General features: G+C 31.8%; 1 protein-coding gene across 4 annotated transcripts; it reads right to left on the reverse strand.

Moving 5' to 3' along the window:
• Positions 1-1371: 1371 nt before the first annotated feature.
• On the reverse strand, positions 1372-20809 carry LOC143057016 (DNA damage-binding protein 2-like). 4 transcript variants are annotated; one of them, XM_076230242.1, is made up of 10 exons: positions 20704-20809; positions 11660-12043; positions 11034-11225; positions 10382-10530; positions 9593-9692; positions 7616-7793; positions 5888-6030; positions 4996-5160; positions 3434-3479; positions 1372-1996 (listed from the first exon to the last, which is right to left on the reverse strand). In XM_076230242.1, the coding sequence occupies exons 2-10, from the start codon at positions 12029-12031 to the stop codon at positions 1776-1778; spliced, it is 1566 nt and encodes a 521-aa protein (XP_076086357.1). In that variant the 5' UTR covers positions 12032-12043; positions 20704-20809; the 3' UTR covers positions 1372-1775. The 4 variants fall into 4 exon arrangements, with proteins under 4 accessions (XP_076086357.1, XP_076086354.1, XP_076086355.1 ...); XM_076230239.1 differs by lacking the exon at positions 10382-10530 and adding an exon at positions 10560-10708; XM_076230240.1 differs by lacking the exon at positions 10382-10530 and adding an exon at positions 10560-10708 and having other exon boundaries at positions 11660-12034; positions 20700-20805.
• Positions 20810-20819: the final 10 nt, after the last annotated feature.

Consider the following 20819-nt stretch of genomic DNA (forward strand, 5'->3'; position numbering starts at 1 on the left):
TCTATTGTTGAAATTAATTAAAACCCATACTTTTGATTTTTTAACCCTGTATGCTAACATTGCCTATGTGAAATTTTAAAATTGTTTGTATATACATTGAACGACAAATATATGTGACGTATATAATTTTCTGACGTCAGACACGCAAATCAATGAATGTGTTTGAAGATAGATGTTTTTGTGTTCTGTTAAATTGTTCGTTTTAAAATTTTTACACGATGATGACTGCTGTATCCATATTTTGACTATTTTATTTATTATGTCCTGTTTAGTTCACAATCACACATCATTGTAAATGTAACAAAATTTGATGAGACTGTAATCAAAGTGAGAGGGTTAGCGCTATAAAACCAGGTTTAATCCACCATTTTCTACATTTGAAAATGCCTGTACTAAGTCAGGAAAATGACAGTTTTGTCCATTTGTTTCTGATGTGTTTTGTTATCTGATTTTGCCATGTGATTATGGACTTTCCAAGTAGATTTTCCTCCAAGTTCAGTATTTTTATGATTTTACTTTTTATAACTTGGGTTCAGCTTACCAAACTAACATATTCACCAGCAGCAAATTCACTATATTGCTGGTGCCGGTTCAATAGCAATTTCTTCAGAAATGGGCTATTTTGCTGGCTTGAATTCAGATATTTTAATCAGAGCCAGAAAATTGGCAATTTTTCACCGCCGCTGCCTTCTTTTTTTCTAGAAATGTGCAGTTTGCCAAACATATGGAGCAAACAATCGTGAATATTTTTAGCAAAATAGTTGCCAATGATATACATTGTGATTCAAATGAACTTTACAGGTAATCATAAAAGAGAAGCAATATATACCAAAGGGACATTCAAACGCATAAGTCAACAAGAATATGTCCATAATACACGGATGAAGGGGACAAATAATTTCCATACAATTGAGATGAGCCAAGGCTTATACAAATGCATACCAAATATCATTGACCATCCACTTATGATTCACTTTGAACTAGACCTACCTTAATCAAAAACTAATACTCTGTTGATGCCACCACCCCTACTGGAAACAGCATACTTATGTCTTGATTTTTAACTCCTTCAAGGGGAAACTGAGATCATTTTTCCAATGAGGCTTGCCTAGCATTTAAAGCGAGTTAAATTGAACTGTTGAGAGTAAAAACATTTTGTAATACAAGCATTATAGTGGTGGAATCATAAAAAGAAGAAACAAGAAATTTGCCTTCATAATTAAATTTTAACCAATCATTTCCCAAGAACAGAGATTTCTATACAGGTTGTAAAGATTTTCTTGCACCGGTTAAGAAATGTAAAAAAAAGCATGGAATTTAGAGAAGTAATACATTTCCTGAGTACCGGTAAAGTATAATTGAATATCTCTGTCCTGTAGATTCATGTTTATTCTTGGTGTACCATTTTTTTGTTGATTTCATAGGTATACATAAAACAACAATATAAATGTTCAAGGTCACAAAATTCAAATTTTAGTAGAATATGTAAATCAAACAATACAATTGTATCTAATTGCAAAAATTATATTTTGAAACTAAAAAGGCAGAATGAAGTATGATTACTATTTCAGTAAATATGTTATAAATTTGTTAGCGCATAATTTTGAAACAGTATTTCTATATAAATTGTCATTTTACATGGAATAGGCATTCGCAATTTCTAAAGTACAAAAATGAATTAACATTCAAGTAAACAAATCTAATGTATGGTAAATAAACTGTTAATTTTTCCTAGAGAAAATAATAAAATGAAAAATACTTAAACGAAAGTCATTTTATTTTTTGGAATTTTTCATTTTCAGCTTTAATTTTTCTTTATCAGTTTTTGTATTTGTTTTTTCTTTTGGCTTTGTTTCTTTTGATTTTGGTTGCCTTGGTCTACGGCTACTCTGATTGCTATGGCTACTGTTGTCAAGGTAAGATTGCATGGCTGGCAAGAGAGACTTCTGTCTTTCAGCAACTTCTTCCTTTCTGGTCCATAATAAAATATGAACACCTTTAAAAAAAAAAAAAAGCATGAATGATATGTGTAGTCACAGTAATCACGGTGAGAACCGATAGATATATTAATTAATGAATAATTAATTCTACAATTCAAACACAGAAAATTCAAATTAGTGACGTAACAACACATAAATCAGAAACCTCTGACCTTTGATAGTCTTGTATGTTACTTCAATATTGATAAAATTGAGAAAGGAAAAGGTTCATTTATATTTTTCAGAATTTGTACTAATTTGACATTCATTTTCACTAAATTGTTTAGGGCCAAGCTGATGTCAGCCTACAGGAACTGGATTTCTTTACTGTGTTGAAGCCCCATTGGTGGCCTTGGGCAGTTTTCTGCTCTTTTGTTAGGTTGTAGTTTTTATTTGACATATTCCCTGCTTCCTTTCTCAATTTTACATTCATGTACAAAATTGTGATGTACATAATTAATTATCAGTGTAGTTATATCATGAGTTGCATGTCTAAAGACATGTTAGTTCTGTGATTATCTATTGTGTTTATTACATGAAAGGATTAACAAAGTAAAATTGCAAGAACTTTGTTTTTCCTAAGGTTTTTTTTTTATGAAACATCATTGACAATGTCTTCACAACACCCACTGTTCAACTTTCAGACTGTTGTGTGAAGTCTGAGGAGTGGAATTATTTGATTGATTTCATGATTTATATTTTAAGGTTGATTGCTGCATACCTGCCAACTTTTTAAAATGCCTATGGGGTTTTTATGTTTTATGTTTATTTTTTCTGTCTACCTTCAAGATTTTCAAGAAAAAGGGTATTTTAATAGTCCCAAGAGACCAATCTTTGACTAAGAAGCGTCGATATGAAAGATAAGTGCGTCAGAAAGGCAATTAGTGTTTCAGAAGAATTAGATTTTATATTTCATGGGGAAAATAAACAGATGACTGTGACAATTTGTTAAAGCTAGTAAAATTTTTATAATTCGACACCTATAAAAATAATATTTAGAAAAATTACTTAAATAAGTAATATTTAAAATAGCCTCGTTTTCAACATTACTTATATAGGTAATTTTAAAAGTTACTTGTTTAAGTAATGCCCCTGACTGTCCTTAAAGAAGTTGTCTTGAGATTTTGGAGGTATATCAACAATTGGTAGAACCCAACATTCTGAACATTATTGCAACTGTTAGATTTTCTCTATTTATATTGTTTTAAAATTAAGACAAAAACTTGCATTTTACCCCTATATTCTATTTTTAGTCATATCAGCCATCTTCATTGACAGGCAGAGGCCATCGAACATATATTTTAAACTAAATCTCTAATGATGATGGTGGCTAAGTTTTGGTTAGTTTCAGAGGAGAATATTTTTGTAAAAGTTAACTGATAAGGACAGAATACCTATAGCTAGTCATGAGTTATCTGCCCTTGAATCAGTTATACTATCCAAAGTTGACTTACCCATGCCAGAAGCTAAAGTGTCACCTCTTCTGTTGAATTTATTCACCTGCAAAATAAAGATATCAAATAGAACTATATCAAACAAGTACAACATCCAAATGCAGTGAAAAGAGAAGTAAAAGATACCAAAAAAACGATCAAACTCATAAGTTGAAAATGAACACAATGGCTAACAAGAATGTGTCCTCAGTACACGAATGCCCCACTCGCACTATCATTTTCTATGTTCATTGGACCGTGAAATTGGAGTAAAATCTCTAATTTGGCATTCATATTAGAAAGATCATATCATAGTGAACATGTGTACCAAGTTTGAAGTCGATTGGAATTCAACTTCATCAAAAACTACCTTGACCAAAAACTTTAACCTGAAGGGGGACAGACGGACGAACGGACAGATGGACGCACAGACCAGAAAACATAATGCCCCTCTCTTCTATCGTAGGTAGGGCATAAAAATAAAAGACCCAACAGACAAACAACTGTACACAAAACAACAACATAGAAAACTCAAGACTGAGCAACATGAAACCCACCAAAAACTTGGTGTGATCTCAGATAACGCTCTAACTGGATTAATAATTTTTTAAGGTTTTTAGACTATCACATTTCAAAGAATTAATGTTTTGATGGAAATTGGATTTTTTTCACTTTCTTATTATGGACATAAAATGAACCTTCGAAGGACAGTGAATACTGTTAATTTAGTTGTTTTTTATTGTCTTATTAAAAAATGAAATATGTCTCAAGTTAATCAATAGTGTAAACAAAATTAGTCTATAACAAAACTTCAGAAATATCATGAATTAATACAAGACAATTAGCAATCTTATAGCAATCTATTATCTGATTTCTTTCTCAGGTACAATGTAATAAAACTTGGAAAATCTTGTTATTATATGGTGCACCATGGCGGATCCAGGGGAAGGGTTCCAGGTTTGTTTTTTTGGACGATCAATGCATTTGAATGGGGACATATAGTTGAAACCACCCCCTTGTCCTGGGTTTGGAACCCCCCTTTTTAAAATGGCTGGATCCGCCCCAAGTACAGTAACTTTCATATTAATGTAAACATATTTAATTTTTGGAATCTTTTGGGGGACTTGATTCTACTTATTTTTAAATATTTTTGACAAGGTGCTTTTATGTAAAAGAAGATCACAACAAAAATAAGTCATTTTTGAAATGATTTTTATATAAATTTGTTATTTTCTACTTGAAAAAAGTCTTTTTTGGTAGTATGGTAATGTTATGTTGCTGTATTACAGAGTTGCAGTCTAAATCTATATAAAGTCATACGAGAGGGGGGATTAAACATTTATTTGGACTCCGGGGTCAGGTGTTTTTAAGCTTGAGATTTCGGGATCTGGGAATGCTTTTCTCGAATTTTGGGATGTCTGGATTTAAATTTAATTAAATTCGGGACCTAGGGCCTTCGTGTTTTTTAAGCCTGGGATATCCGGATCAGGACCCCTCCTACCCCCTCTCATACAAAAGAATATGCCATTTCTTCTTCATAAGGACACATGTTCTGATTCCTATGTGCAGTGCCTCATACTTACACAAACCAGTCCCGATGAAGAGGGGTCACTTAGACTGGTTACCAGATCACCTGTTTCTACGTCTAAAATATCAATACTACGTAGTTCTCCTGCATGGTAACCAGGGAATTTAGGATCAGGATATCGACCAATCACTGCAAGGTCTTGCAGAGGATGCCAAGTTGCCTGCAAAAGTATACACGACATTAATAAAATAATAAAATATGACAAAATGCATTATTTATCTGTGGTTTATTATTATTCTTGTGTAACAAATTTTGTTTTTATTTCATTGGTATATGTCCAGTCTGAATTAAAATGTTCAACGAAGTGTGAATTTGTATAGGCTTGTATGCAGTTGTAGGCAAATCATCAAATAAAAAGCAAGTTTTCCTCTAACAACAAAAATTGGTATCAAAGAAACATACGACTAAATAGCTTCATAATTAAATCTCTTCATAACAGTACATGGTAGGCTAAAAAGTCAGCATATTTTGATGATATTGTCAAAATAATAATGTTTTGTTATTTTTGGACACCATAAAGAAAATCTTTGCTGTAACATACCATCCAAAATACTCTATGACTTAACACTGCAAGGTTGATATTGATTTCCTTGAAAAACAATGATTTTTGGTCAGGGATGGCAGCTAAGTAAGTCATGCTAAAAATTGTTAAAATTATGGAAAAATTGCCCCCCAAATGAGCTTACAAAACAATAATGCACAACTATTTCTATGTGGAATCTACATTATTTTGTTCCTGATTGTTACCAGAAAGAATTCAGAAATGTCCAATTGAAATTTTTAGTTCTGAAGAGATTGTTTTCTAATGAATAAGTTTGGAATTTTTGCTTGCTTTTCATTCTTCTTTTTTAATTTCATTCACACTACTTTTGCTTTTAAACCACTACCTTTATTGGAGTGATATGCTGAAAGAATCTATGAGGATGAGAAATTTTCCTTTCTAACACCCAATCTGGTGCCCTGTATATTCTGACCTGGTTACCCTGGTCTGTAGTTAGTAGACGACAACCATCTGTTCCACTGAAGTATGCTGGAATTTAATATAAATGCGAAAGTAAAATCACAAAAGTACTGAACTCTGAGGAAAATTCAATCGTAAAGTCCCTAATCAAATGACAATTCACATCAAACGAAGGGACAACAACTGTCATATTCCTGGCTTGGTACAGGCATTTTCAAATATATATAGAAAATGGTGGATTGAACCAGGATTTATAGCGCTAAACCTCTTACTTATATGACAGTCACATAAAATTCCATCATATTTACAAAGATTTGAAAACTATATTATTAAATTTTGCACATTGACAATTTCAACAAGAGTGCACATGCTGAAATGTGTCGTTTGATTTATTTACTGTGAAAGTACTTTAATTCGTGGGGTACCAATTTTCGTGGTTTTCGTGGATGACTTTATCCACGAATTTAAGTGTCCAACGAAATAAAACAAACATTGTCCAAATCAAGACATGGAAAGATCCCCATCGGTAGGTTTGACTACTGATCAATATGATCTAGAGAATATATTGAATAACGCCAAATCTGAGAATACTTTATAGTAGCAGTCACAACCACATGCAGGAAATATACCCATTTAATCTTTAATAACCTAAACTGTACTGTACAACTTTTGATCTTTAAATTCTCATAAAAAATATTTTTGATCGATGAAGAAAACTAAAATCCACGAATTTAAAAACCCACGAACATGTAAATATTGCTCAAACCACAAAAATTGATACCCACGAATTAAAGTACTTTCACAGTATAATGATTGAACTTATGTTGAAAGACTATAATTTGAAAATATTTATACGAGTATTACATAAACATCCATTATCAATGATCCATGTAAACAATATAGTTAGCCTATTACTTATAGCATCTGGGAAAACTTACCTAATAAAGAAACCTGAACTTTGACAAATGAACCATAAAAATAAGGTCGTGGTCAGACGTACCCTGTAATGAACACCATATCAGTTCTTCCTCCTATTTCAGTCTTAAAAGAAATCAACCCCTATCTTCTAGTTCAGTGTAAAATTCTAACTTGGGGCTACAGCTGCAAGCATCTGTATTTGGCTATTTCGATACAAAATTTTTAGTCAATCTATGAAAAATTATCTCAATTCCAAGTTTCAAGATTTAGCTAGAGTTATCTCCCTTTGCATATGGAGATAGAACATTATACATTATTGGTTTTTAATTGCAGTTGTATGAGTCCCCAGTTGCCATATTGTAAATAAATGCATATGCTTTTAGATTCTTGAATAAATAATAGTTTAGTACTTAGTCTTTGTATATATTAGTATACTTCTCATCACACTTACAGTTATTACAAACTACAGACATGTGTTCTTTAGAATTGAGGTTTGGGTTTATGCATATGAGACAGCAACTCAAGGCAGAATTATCATTTCTGTGTTAAAGAGTGGTACAGGAAACAAAAGAGACATTAATCTGGTATTAGATATAACCACTTTATAATACATCAAAAACAAGTGAAGTCATAAAGTGTAAAATTCTATCAGGAGTTAACCCCCTTTCTCCTGCTTTAGGGTAAAAACTTACCAAAGTTTACACCCTTTTTCCTGTTTCAATATATAAAGTCTTACCAGAGTTAATTCCCTTGTCATGCTTTAGACTGTACAAACTGCTCTTCCTGTCTTTCATCATTCTAACATCCCAGAACTGGACAGTTTGGTCAGTTGATGATGTACACAGTAACCATTCTTCACGGGGAGAGAACTCTGCATGGGTAACCTTCTGTTTATGTAATCGACAGTTGAATATCTGTAAATACAAAAGGTAAACAAATAACTTTTTGCTTTTGAAAAGGAGTCCTCCATTTTTATTCCAATTCTAGTGTTTGGAAGATATATTTCCAATTCCCCTTTTCAGAATCTTTCAATTGATATTGTTTATAAAATACATGTGCCAATATTGAATATCAGTACACAAAACAAATACTAGTAAATGGGTCATCAAGTTTCTGCTAAGAATTTTATTCAGATATTCCAAATATTTAGACTTTACAGATGCATAACATTGAAAATTTAATGCAAATAAACTTGTTTTGCATTTTTTCTGAAGAAAACACATTACATGTATATCCCATGTTCATTGTCAAGAAAATCTTGCATTTGTATTTTCAGCAACTGCTTTATAAATAATTATATAAAGAAAAATTTAAAAGTGTCTCATTTTTTTCGTTGGACATCGTACCATTACATATATTAAATGCAAACTTCTTAAGGGAATAGGATACTGTCATAGGGGAGATAATGAAATTGCTAATCTAAAATATTATTTTTTTTGCGACGTCAGACTGTGACATTTCAAGAAAAGAGGCATTTTTCAACTGATTTTTATCATATAAACTGATTTAACTTTTAAATGAGTTCATGAACCCCATTTTAAAAAAAATACATTCAGTTTGATTATATATGGCGATTATTCTGTTTATACCAATTTTCATGAAAAGGTCAATAATGTTGTTTTTTTTAAATGTGATAAACATACAGCAGAAAAATGATGTTTTTTTTTCTACATTCATGAACATTTGATAAATTTTAGCTATTTCTAAACCAAAATAGCTTAAATTTATGTATAAAAGAGAAATTATAAATAATTTATAAACAAAACACAGCTCGAATTAGATTTTAAAACAACAAAGTTATGCATCTCTGCAGGATTGGAAGGGAAAATACGTCCACAAATCCGAATTTTGAGCAAATATCTGAAATTTTAACCTCATTTTACTCAAAAAGTAGCGCATGAAGGTATATTTTCTATAAAATATTTTATTTAAGCAGGTATAAATAGCCTATTTGTATATTTTCCTCAATATTGCATTATGGGATCAAAAATGTATCGTATGACCTAACTACCTTTTTAAGAGCATTGCACAATGTCATAATAAGCAAATAATGATCACATGGAAGTTTTATCTTTACTTTCTACGTCTGAAACATTGAACAAAAGTTAAGGTGAACAAGTTGATAAAGTGACATATATTTCATAAACTACAAGTTACCTATTTGCCTTCATGTGTCATTATCTGTGTGTCAAGTTACCTGTTTGCCTTCATGTGTCATTAACAGTGTGTCAAGTTACCTGTTTGCTTTTATGTCATTAATAGTGTGTCAAGTTATTTGTTTGCCTTCAAACATAATTAACTGTGTGTCAAGTTACCTGTTGGCCTTTATATGTCATTAACAGTTTGTCAAGTTACGTGTTTGCCTTCATACATCATTTACAGTGTGTCAAGTTACCTGTTTGTCTTTAAATGTCATCAACAGTGTGTCAAATTATATTTTTGCCATTAAACATCTTTAACTGTGTGTCAAGTTACCTGTTTGCTTTTGTATGTCATTAACAGTGTGTCAAGTTACCTGTTGGCATTTACATGTCATTAACAGTGTGTCAAGTTACCTGTTTGCCTTTATATATCATTAACAGTGTGCAAAGTTACCTGGTTGCATTTACATGTCATTAACAGTGTGTCAAGTTACCTGTTTGCCTTTATATGTCATTAACAGTGTGTCAAATTACCTGTTTGCCTTCCTACATCATTAACTGTGTCAAGTTACCTGTTTGCCTTCATATGTCATTAACTGTGTATTACCAACATTATCACCAGCTACTACCATCTTCCTCTTATTATTTACATCAACACTGCAGTACCAGAAACTGGAAAGGATAAATTCTACATTATTTGGTATTTCTGCAAAATTCAGTGACCTTGCTTTATCATGGGTCCAAATTCTGGAAGTGCCTTCAGACAACTACCCACCTTGGTAAGAATACTGGTAATTCTAGTTATTTAAGGTCAAAATTTAACTCGCTATAATATATTTCTTTTTCTTTACTGAAGTTTCTCAGACAACTTTGTAATTAACAACGCTATAATGTAGGAAAAACTAATCCATACCCTATATTAGGAACAGTTCTTTCAATTAAGAGGGGTGGACAAGGAGGTACGCAAATGCAACTACCCTACCCTCAAATTTCCACATCCATTCCACTATTCCCACATTTCTTTCCCAATTACTTGAAGATTAAAATCATTAAAAGATTTTTCCCCAGAGTATCCTTTTTGTGCTAACTTCATTTCTAGGTTTTACATGTCTTTATATATATCCTATAGAAATTTTCTACTTAGTAGAACATTTATTTTTGTTGTTCCCCTGTACTTGGGAAATCCATGAAAAGTGGTATCTCACGAATAATACTAAATTTTAAGTAGTTGCTCAATGAAATGTGTCAGGATAAAATTCCTTTCAAACTCCAATTTAAGCCATTTAACTGTATAAAAGGGACTTCACATAAATACAAACCCTTTCAACAAACACTTTGAACAGACAACATTGAAAACTTACTCATAAAAGTTATAAGAATCTGCTAAAACATTGGATTGTCTCCCTTCCACATCATGAAGAGTTACTCGCCCATCCAACGCAGAGGCTAATATCTTATTACTGTCGTTTGGCCAAAATTTAATTGCTTGAATATTTCCACCAGCCCCAATCTTCAAAATAAAACAGATATTAGACTTACTCATGGGGATTCATTGTGTCTGCGAGTACTCTTGAATTCCTGCCGTCCACATCGTTTAGTCTGACTGTGCCGTCAACAGCAGCAGATAAAATGAAATTGTTGTCTGATGGCCAGAACTTAATGGCATTCATGATTCCACCTGCTCCTATCTATTAGAAAAAAAATCTTTGAAGTTTCATGAGAATGTACCAGTGTGAACTATACATGGTCAATTATCGTATCCTAGTTTTCAAGTAAGAATTTCATGTGAAAGAAAACGTATTTAATAATGAATATTACAGATTCATTTTTATATGTGGGTAACTATTAGTGTATTTTCGTGGATTGTGTTCATAAAGGTGAACTGCAAATTTAAGTGTACAACAAAAACATTTCTCGTAAACATGGTAGAATTGTATACAGAATTTACTATCCACAATGCCCACACCTCAATTCAATGGAAAACATAAATCCATCGTTGCATATCTTAATTACCCCTTGAATCATCTTATCATTATTAACATTAGCCGTATCCCACAACATAATATCTCCTCCTTTAGACCCTACTGCCAGGATATTTGGGTTAGTCGGATGCCATTCCATTGTGGTCACTCTGCGATCAAATGGACTGGCATTTCTACAAAGCTGTAAGTCTGATATCATGTTGACCACTGTGCTCGACAAACTCTGAAAAATAAATATACAGTCCTTTCCTATACATATCCATGCATGTGATGCATACATGTGAATGTTATTATAAGACCAAAAATATAATACATTTTCTGGTTACTTCCCTTAACTTTTACATGTTTTAGTGCTAACCCTAACAATTTGTGCCATATTCTAAAATAAGCACTGTTACAGTCAGACTGATTCCCTACTAGTAACCAGCTGGAAAATGTTTGAAAAATAAAATAACATTGCCTATTTACCTACCCTATTTTTTCAGCATGCTAGCAAAAACACATGTATTATTTTTTTATCCCAAATTTCCTTGTGAAAATTAAATAAATATTGGAAACAGATCATGCAGATGATGCCCATGCTTGCTTATACAAGAGGGAATTATTTAGGTTTACCGCGATTATGGAAAAACAATATTCTGTATACTTTAATTTCACCTGTTTTAACTTCACAGTTCTTTTCTGACCAGAGGTATACTGCTGCAGAAAATGCACCAAGTTCTGACTTCTATAAGCCAAGGGAGTATATCCATTTAATTTTGGTTCACATTTAAACTGAGGCAAAGCTTTGTCAACTGTCTCTATATCACCATGACTACCTATTCGGTCATTGATATCTAACGGTTGATCACTTGGATCTATCTTGTCATTGTCACCATTGCCATGGTTACTGTCATGCAACGTAGTGTCTTCCAATGTATCTTCCTCCTTTGTCTTCATCATTCTTTTCCTCAATCTCTTACTGTATGTCTCTTTCTTTTCTTCATTTTCTACTTTCGTCTTCCTTTTCTTTGAAACTTTTTCTGGCATTTTCTACCTTGACTAAAACAAAACAACAAATAAACAATCACCTTCTCCTTATTTAAATAAATAATTATGAACCTGCATATGCAGATTAAATATGTCCAAATGGAGCATACCTGCCAACCTCTGAAACCTTCAAAGAGGGAGATCCCTCTCTCAACCCCCCTTTCACAGGAATAATTTGGTTGATTATATAGGAAATCACTGAAGCATGACTGGAGCTGGTCCCCCTCGGGTCAATCAGCAGGCCTCTCCTTTTGAAAAGTTCTGGACACGCCACTGTACTGACCTTAAGAAATACTTCCCTGGCCTAGGTCAACTACTATCATGACTATATATAATGGCTGATTAAGTATATATCCTGTCTCATTTTTTATTTAAAGGTGTTCTGCAAGATGCGATTAGTGATTAAGTCTAAGTTAGAGGTGTGATAGCCTGCAAATTGTTTTCCACAAAAAAAAATATTTTTGTATAGATACATTTTGTGTACATGTAAGGATTTCTGAGACAGCCAGATGGGAACTGAATCCCAAAGTTCTATCATCATGTGATGTGTTTTCGTACTAATAACAATTTTCACTACTTAAGGAGGCTCGAGGGTATAAAAATTTCAGAAAACAAGAGTGCACACGCTGAAATGTCTCGCCTTCTTTACTAATTATTGATATTATGTTGACAGTCCTAAGTATAAAACTTTATTAAAAACTGTCACATAAACTTAGCATTAACCAAGATAACTAAACAAAGACCAATGAACCATGAAAATGAGGTCAAGGTCAGATGAACCATGCCAGGCAGACATGTACAGCTAACAATGCTTCCATACAACAAATATAGTTGACCTATTACTTATAGTTTAAGAAAAATAGACCAAAACACAAAAACTTAACACTGAGCAATGAACCGTGAAAATGAGGTCGAGGTCAAATAAAACCTGCGGGACTGACATATAGATTATAAAATATTTCCATACACCAAATATAGTTGACCTATGGCATATAGTATTAGATAAAAAGACCAAAACTCAAAAACTTAACTTTGACCACTCAACCATGAAAATGAGCTCAAGGTCAGATGACATCTGCCCGCTAGACATGTACATCTTACAATCATTCCATACAACAAATATAGTAGATCTATTGCATAAAGTATGAGAAAAACAGACCAAAACACAAGTGGTCACTGAACCATGAAAATGAGGTCAAGGACATTTGACATGTGACTGACGGAAACTTCGTAACATGAGGCATCTATATACAAAGTATGAAGCATCCAGGTCTTCCACCCTCTAAAATATAAAGCTTTTAAAAAGTTAGCTAACGCCGCCGCCGTAGCCGCCGTAGCCGCCGCCGCCGCCGCCGGATCACTATCCCTATGTCGAGCTTTCTGCAACAAAAGTTGCAGGCTCGACAAAAATCAAACATTTGTTTTTCATTACAAATCTTATTTATTTCCTTTTGTAGTTACTTTATAATATGGTACAAAAATCATTCAAAACAATCAATTCGTGTTGGCCCCAGATGGCTTTCAAAATGTATACATCATTGAAAAAGTTCCAAATTATCTCCCTTTGGTGGAAAAAATTGAAATATCTTTTTCAACTCATCGGTGACCTATCTTTTTTTTTTATTTTCATATAAGCTGTACTTAAACTAAATTCAGGGCTCACGCTACCAGGCGACTTGGGCGAAGAAGTCGCCTTCCCGACCGTCACTTCGCTTTCCCCGACCCCCAAAAGCGAAATCAAGTCGCCCTGTTCTTGACGATACTCGCTTTCAGTCGCTTCCGTCATCGGACATTTTCAATTTTTACCAAGTTGATAAAACATCAATTTTTTATTGATAATTAAAGAAATTCAGACATAAACGATTCATTATCTTTAGAAAAGAGGTTGAAGCATTGTCTTCGCAGTGTGAAGCAGGTTATTTGATAAAAATACAACTTTTTATCACTTCATGCATTTTCGCAAGTTCCGGTGCTTGTTACTCGAAAACGTACATCAACCTAAATTTCGGCGGCAAAATAAGTTTGTTACTTCATTTAAACGTGATAAAAGTTTCCTCCAGTAAATGTTTAATCCATTTATTGCATTAAAAACGTCATGTTCCTTTTCAAATAACTTGTCAAACATCGTTTATTTTTGTAAATTTTCTTGCATTCGTCCGCCATTGACCGATTTATAAACTACGGATCTGAACCGGACCAGCTATGACCGAAATCTGTACTTTTACAATAATTACTACGGACGCACGGACGGAACAGCTGACAGAAGAATATTGATCCCAAAGGGAAAAATTACGCATTCCACACACATTAAGAGACTTTTGGTTACATCTAATTGATTGGTGTATATAATTCCCTATATTTTTTATGGATTGTTTCAAAGTTGCTTAACTCTGTCTGAGACTATTATACTAATTTCAATATATTATGGCCCAGTTTAATAACTTTTATATTTTTTTATGAGAAACACTGAATTTCATACACAAGTTAATTTTTAATTAAATTGTAATAATGATATATTATAATTTCTTTACATTTTTTAAAATATTTTTTTTTTTAGTGCTAGATATTTAGTTGGAATAAGTTTCTCACAAGAACCTTAGTAAAACTTAAACAACTTTTAATTTCAAATGTTACTTTAATTGTATTTTTTTTACTCAGATATGAATTGAACAATATAAAAAGAACATTATTTACATATGGCCCTTTATACTATTGTAAAATCCAAACATTGTAGCGCACGGCGCGAATGAGCACTTCTCTTTCAAATCTCACCACTTCTCCCTATCAGTTTCAAAAAGAGAAGTCACTTCTCCCTATAATTCTGAAGTAGTGTGAGCCCTGTAAATTATTGTAAAATTTTAGCGATTTCTGTAATAAATTTCTTTTTTTTATTTCGATATTACCTTTATTTCTCCTATTATTCAACAGAAAAAAAACACGTTTACAAAAATGTATGCTTCTTTCGAAGGCAGATTGTGAACGCAAATGAACGGTGACCCCACTTTTTTATTTTATTTTTCTATTAACTATAAGATAAAGTTCATTTATAGAAAAATATAGAGAAATCCTATATAAATGATTTAGACCCGCGAACCCCCTTAAGGTTTTCACTGCCGAATTTTTATTCAGGTGTTTACTCAAATTTAAAAAGCATGTCCTGTAGATTGATTTTAGGTATCTAGATTTTTTGTCAAGGCTTAGTGCGATTTTTTACTGTTTCCTATAACTTAACGCTTACTGCGATTTTTGGATTAAAAAAAACGGTGTCATAAGTTTTCGTATGAAATAAAAAAATTGGATCAGTACATGGACAGGAAATGACTATAAAATCTGGAAATGAATATTTTCTAAAGTCGTGGTTCTGGTGATCGCTTGAAACATAAAAAAAGTTATTTAATACTTTTCAGTACTCAAAATTACTTCTAAATAGTTTATGGTTGGTGTTTCATGTGCTGAAATGTTAGATTTTGATTAATTTCAGATTATGACAGTTATGACTGTATTCATTTTCATGTATCAAGGATGTATAAAAAGAATTGTCAATAAAATAAAATATTGAATTTAGATTTTGAACAACCATTTCATATAAATACCTTGTTAAATTTAACTCTCTGGTTTGTAATTAAAACAGCCAAAAAAACACATGACAGTCACATGTCTTGAAGATCAGGTGTCTGACAGGCAACAAACATATCTGGACTTTATGTCAACCCTTAAGAATTTCATTCCACAACTATTCTAGTGATGCATATTTTTGACATTAAATAAAAAATGGCTAAATAGGTCAGTTTTATTAAATTTGTTCTAACGTCTTTAAAAAGCAACGTTGAATATGTTTTATACTTGTCAAGTTGTAGTGGTGTTGTTGTTCTAAATATAGAAACCGAAAAACATGGCACAGTGTACGGGTATGCAGTCCAAACCGACAAAATGTGGTTGATACGAAAAAGGCAGTCTTTGCGCTTACCCGCATGCTGGTACGAATAGTCAAATTGCAAGGTTGGCAAAAAAGCGGTCAATACTAGCATGCCAGTGGGAAATACCGGGAAATACCGACAAATACTGGGAAATACCGGCAAATACTGGTCGATTGAAATTTTGAGTGACCATTACTATAAAAGCCACTCTAACTAGTCAATTATTATTACTAATAATTATAAGGCCGAGAAAAAAAAGATCCGTGTTTCCGGTAACCCGACCAACCCTGTTTTTTAGCCCCGACCCTAACTTTTTTATTGGATCTTCCAAAAAAAAAAAAAAAAAAAAATTAATCAACCGACCCTGTTTTTGACACAGGCTTCTGATAGATGACATAATATTTTTTCTCTCTTGCTTCCTCTTGCATAGAAAGCCAGTAAAACATTTTGTTAATGTCAAAAGGTATTCCAAATAGGTTAAAATCCAAGAATTTTGCACAGCAGGTGCTTCACAAACATTGCAAATGGCACACTTCCGGTTTTTGAAACTAATTACGGATCCGGACTTGGAAAAAACATGATAATTTTCCAGATTTCATTTACGATGTCAAAAGAAAAAAATAAAAATAAAAAGAATTCCGACCTACCGACCCTATTTTTCAAAATGATGTTACCGGAAACACATATCTTTTTTTTTTAGGCCTAATGAAATATAGAAAGTGGTCAAATCATTTTAAATGCCATCATTTCAATTTCTATTGAAAATTCAAACTGGGATCTATATTCATGACATTGATTAATTAGTACATAAAATTATAGTAAAAGATAAAAAAAAAAATTGTCCCTGCTTCAAAATTTCAATTTCCAGCATGAAGAAGGTTTTTGTCTCACAGTTAAATAGACAGGAAATAATTTATTGTTTAAAGGTATCTTCATATATCACTTTTATTACTTTCAGCCCATTTATTGGGGGGCTGTTGTTTTAGTAATTAAATTTTCACACCTAGCAATGCCAGGTGATTGGTAAATGATTGGTAAATAGACATATGTAACTTCATTTACCAGTAGTTTTATTTAACTTTAATCTTAATTACCTGTAAAATGATACATTTTTAATAAAAAATATATTTCTTTATAAACATGATAAATGTTGAAATTTCATATATATCTTTAGTATGCAATATCATAATTCATAATAACTAAATTTTAAATCAGTGGGAATAAGTGTTATAAATGAATAAAACTTATCAAATTCATTAATTTCATTAATTTTATAAGGCTTTAAATTTTAAAGCTGACACATGCATAAAGATTAAAATTTAAGTATAATTGACAGTAAAAACAACCATAAAAATTTCAATTGACCAGTATTTGCCAGTATTGACCACTTGGGGAGTATTGTCCAGGGCGGTAAATACCACTGGTAAATACCGGGGTTGGAATTTACTGCCTAACCTTGTCAAATGCCATTCTAGGCTGCACGTACTCACGGTTTATTCCCGATTGTCCCACTTTTTAAAATTTTAGAGTTCTGATTGTCCCACATGAAAAGTTCTGATTGTCCCACATTATTTTATGTAGTAAAATGTTCTTAGAAAAACAAGGTAACTGTTGTTTGTTTTGCTAAATAAACAAGAATTAATAATTGCACATTTCATATTAATTTTATAAAAGTATAAAAAAAATGTTTTTTAAATCATTAGATTGATACACTTTTGATTAAAAAAATATAATATTTCTGATTTATGAAATAGATCTTTAAAGGTCTTGAATTAAACTTTTTTCTGAACCTGATTTTTGGGTTTTATATGACTCTAGAAAAATAATTGGTGACGAAAATCATATGGTGGTGCACTTATTTTTGCTACAGCCATTTGAAAGTACCCAATTCTGATAATTTTCTCAGTTTTCATCAAATGTTATCTATTTTTGGGCTATTATCATGAAAAAAATCACAGTTTCACAATTAAACTTAATTTTTTTTTTCATACTTTCAATAAAGATAGAGTGGACCAATCTGAATAGATCTAACTAAAAAAACCAACTAGAAGTAGGTGTTAATATAAGAAAGTTTTATAAAATTTTATTGCTTTTTTGGGTCAAATTGACCATTCTGTCAATTTTTCAATTTTGGAATTTTCTCTTTTTTTTAGAACACAAATCTTATTATTTCAACTTCTTTGTTAGAATTGATTGAAAAAATATATATTTGAGAAATTTGATTTTTTTTTATATGGGATGCACATGCTTCTGGTAAAATCATTTCTTGTACCCCAATCTATTTTGTCTAAATTTGCTGCTGTCTAGAATTTTTCCAGATCAGCCTTTCCAAGAATCACTATTAAAGGTTGTTTTTCCAATTTTCCCATTGTTTTTGCAGTCAACAGGACTCTTCACCAATTATAAAGAAGAGCCAGACTTCCATAAGAAATAAGAAGATGTGGTATGATTGTCAATGAGACAACTCTCCCAAAGAGACCAAATGACACAGAAATTAACAACTATAGGTCACTATACGGCCTTCAACAATGAGCAAATCCCATACCACATATCTACACAAAAGGCCCCAAAATGACTAATGTAAAACGAGAAAACTAATGGCATAATTCATGTACAAAATAATGAACGAAAAACAAATATGTTACACGGCTACAAACGACAACCACTGACTTACAGGCTCCTGGCTTGGGACATCACCACAACAAAGACACTAAGTACATATCTGAAAGTACTCGCAGTACTGACTGCTAGTTCAAAGCCAATAAAAAATAATTAAAAAAAATATGCATCTTAGACTAATTTTTTTTTTTTTTTTAAAAGACTTCATATTATATTATATGATACTTCAAATGTACCTACTATGAGCAAAATAAAATATGTAAATATTATTATTTGTTCTTATTTTGTTCATATTTTATAAGTTATATTGATTAGTAACCTTTGATTAACTGCAACACGCTATAAAAACAAATTAATCACTATAAAAACAATTCCCAATTGTCCCACATTTAAACTTCCCAATTGTCCCACAAACATATTCCCGATTGTCCCACAAAATTTCATTACCTTTTTACCTGTAATTTCAAAAAGTGGGACAATCGGGAAGACACCGTACTCACATCCGGTTTTATAACAAAATGCTGTCGGATCAGGAATGTGAAAAATATACGGAATTTGTTGCAATTAGCGCATAAATTGATTAAAACTACTCAGAACTTTTATAAATATCCACATATATATATAGGTAAGTGAACAGCTTTTTTTCAGTTAGTAAATATTCTTAAAATGGAAGAGAGTGATATTATAACTGTGGGGAAGACATTTCAGACTTATCATGAATTAGAAAAATTTGTACAGAACTATCTTGATAGGGTTAAATTTCATACAATTGTATTAAAGAAATTTCGGAGTCTATAGCAGCTGCAGAGAAAAGAAGCACAAAAATTAAAGATGATTTAAAGTACAACAGAACAATTTTTTCCTGCATTCATGGTGGGAAAAAATTCCAAACAAATTCGACAGGAAAAAAGCCTAATACAAGGTATTTGTTTTAATTATTTAGTTTTTTAATCGAGTTTGCTACGTTTCATTTAAGTTTTTTTTTTATGTCCATGATATTAAGTATATGTAAACGTAAACCTCCAGCGCATTAAAAAATATGTTACCACTGAAGCTTGGAAACAACTAAAAATTAAGATCACAGAAAGAAGGGAAACATGCCACTGGATATGTATAAAGTGCTGGTAAAAAAAACCTACACGATCAGGACTCTTTGGCATGTGATTGCTGTTTAGACTGGCAACATTTGAAATGTGCAGGGTTGAAATCTGTGCCAAAACAATCATATTGGATGTGTAAAATTTGTTCCAAATCTTAATTAGTTACATGAATCTTTTATAATTGGTTTAAATTGATATTACTTGCTTCTTTAATTTTTAAAAACTCAAGCTTTAATTTGCATATTTTTATTATTTTTAAATTTTCAGTTTCTGTTTTACATTTTACCATAAGATTATTTTAAAATATCATATGGGTATATTTTTAAATTATTAAAATTTTATTCTTTAAATTTTCATTTAAATTTTATATTAATAGTATTAATTTCTATCATGTTTTTCTCTTTACAGGGACTGTACAGTTTCATTTTCCATTATAATTGTGCATTTAATTTTGCAATGTTTATTATGTATCATTATTTAATAAATATAATCTGAAAATATTATTTTTCATACTCTTCACTCGTTTTACACGAAATCCCCATATTATCGAAAATTTCCGTATATATATTTCACGTTTCATTCCCAATTCCAATGGCATTTTAATAGAAAACCAGATGCGAGTATGTGCAGCCTAGAACGGCAATTTGACTATTCGTACCTGCATGCGTGCGGGTACGCCCAGACACTGCCATACGAAAACATATGACACGAGGATAATGAACATGGCTTAAAGAAGAAAATAGGTTGTTTCCTGAAAAAAAGAGATGTAGACATTGACCTTGCTTCTGATCATGATGATACTGAGTTTTTTTGTTCTAACTGTCTTTTCTTATTAAATGTAAGCCAAAAACTGATTTTTAAAACAATGATCAGCCGGAACGCAAACATCTGATTTGTCCGTTAAAACCGGCTGGATAAGGGATGTAATTTGACATTTTCTACACCTTTCCATGTTTTATCATTTAATTTGGAATTAAGCAATGGTAAAACTGAAAATTTAGATATATGTAATATAGCTTGATTCCGTGTAACCTACCAAACGAAGATTTACAAGACAGAAATCTTTCCAGTTATTCTTTAACCAAAATATTATATTGTAAACATGCCAGGTTATATAAATTTCGCGGGAAATTGCATGATGGGATAGAAATC

Source organism: Mytilus galloprovincialis, chromosome 13 (assembly GCF_965363235.1).
Source record: "Mytilus galloprovincialis chromosome 13, xbMytGall1.hap1.1, whole genome shotgun sequence".
NCBI classification, from domain to species: Eukaryota; Metazoa; Mollusca; class Bivalvia; order Mytilida; family Mytilidae; genus Mytilus; species Mytilus galloprovincialis.

Coding starts and splice junctions, on each gene's coding strand:
- LOC143057016 (XM_076230242.1), bottom strand. CDS start 12,031: ATGCCAGAAAAAGTTTCAAAGAAAAGGAAGACGAAAGTAGAAAATGAA. Junction 7,794..9,592: donor TGACATATGAAGGCAAACAG/GTAACTTGACAC, acceptor TTGTATTTACAG/ATATTCAACTGTCGATTACA. Junction 3,480..4,995: donor CTTCATCGGGACTGGTTTGT/GTAAGTATGAGG, acceptor TTTATTTTGCAG/GTGAATAAATTCAACAGAAG.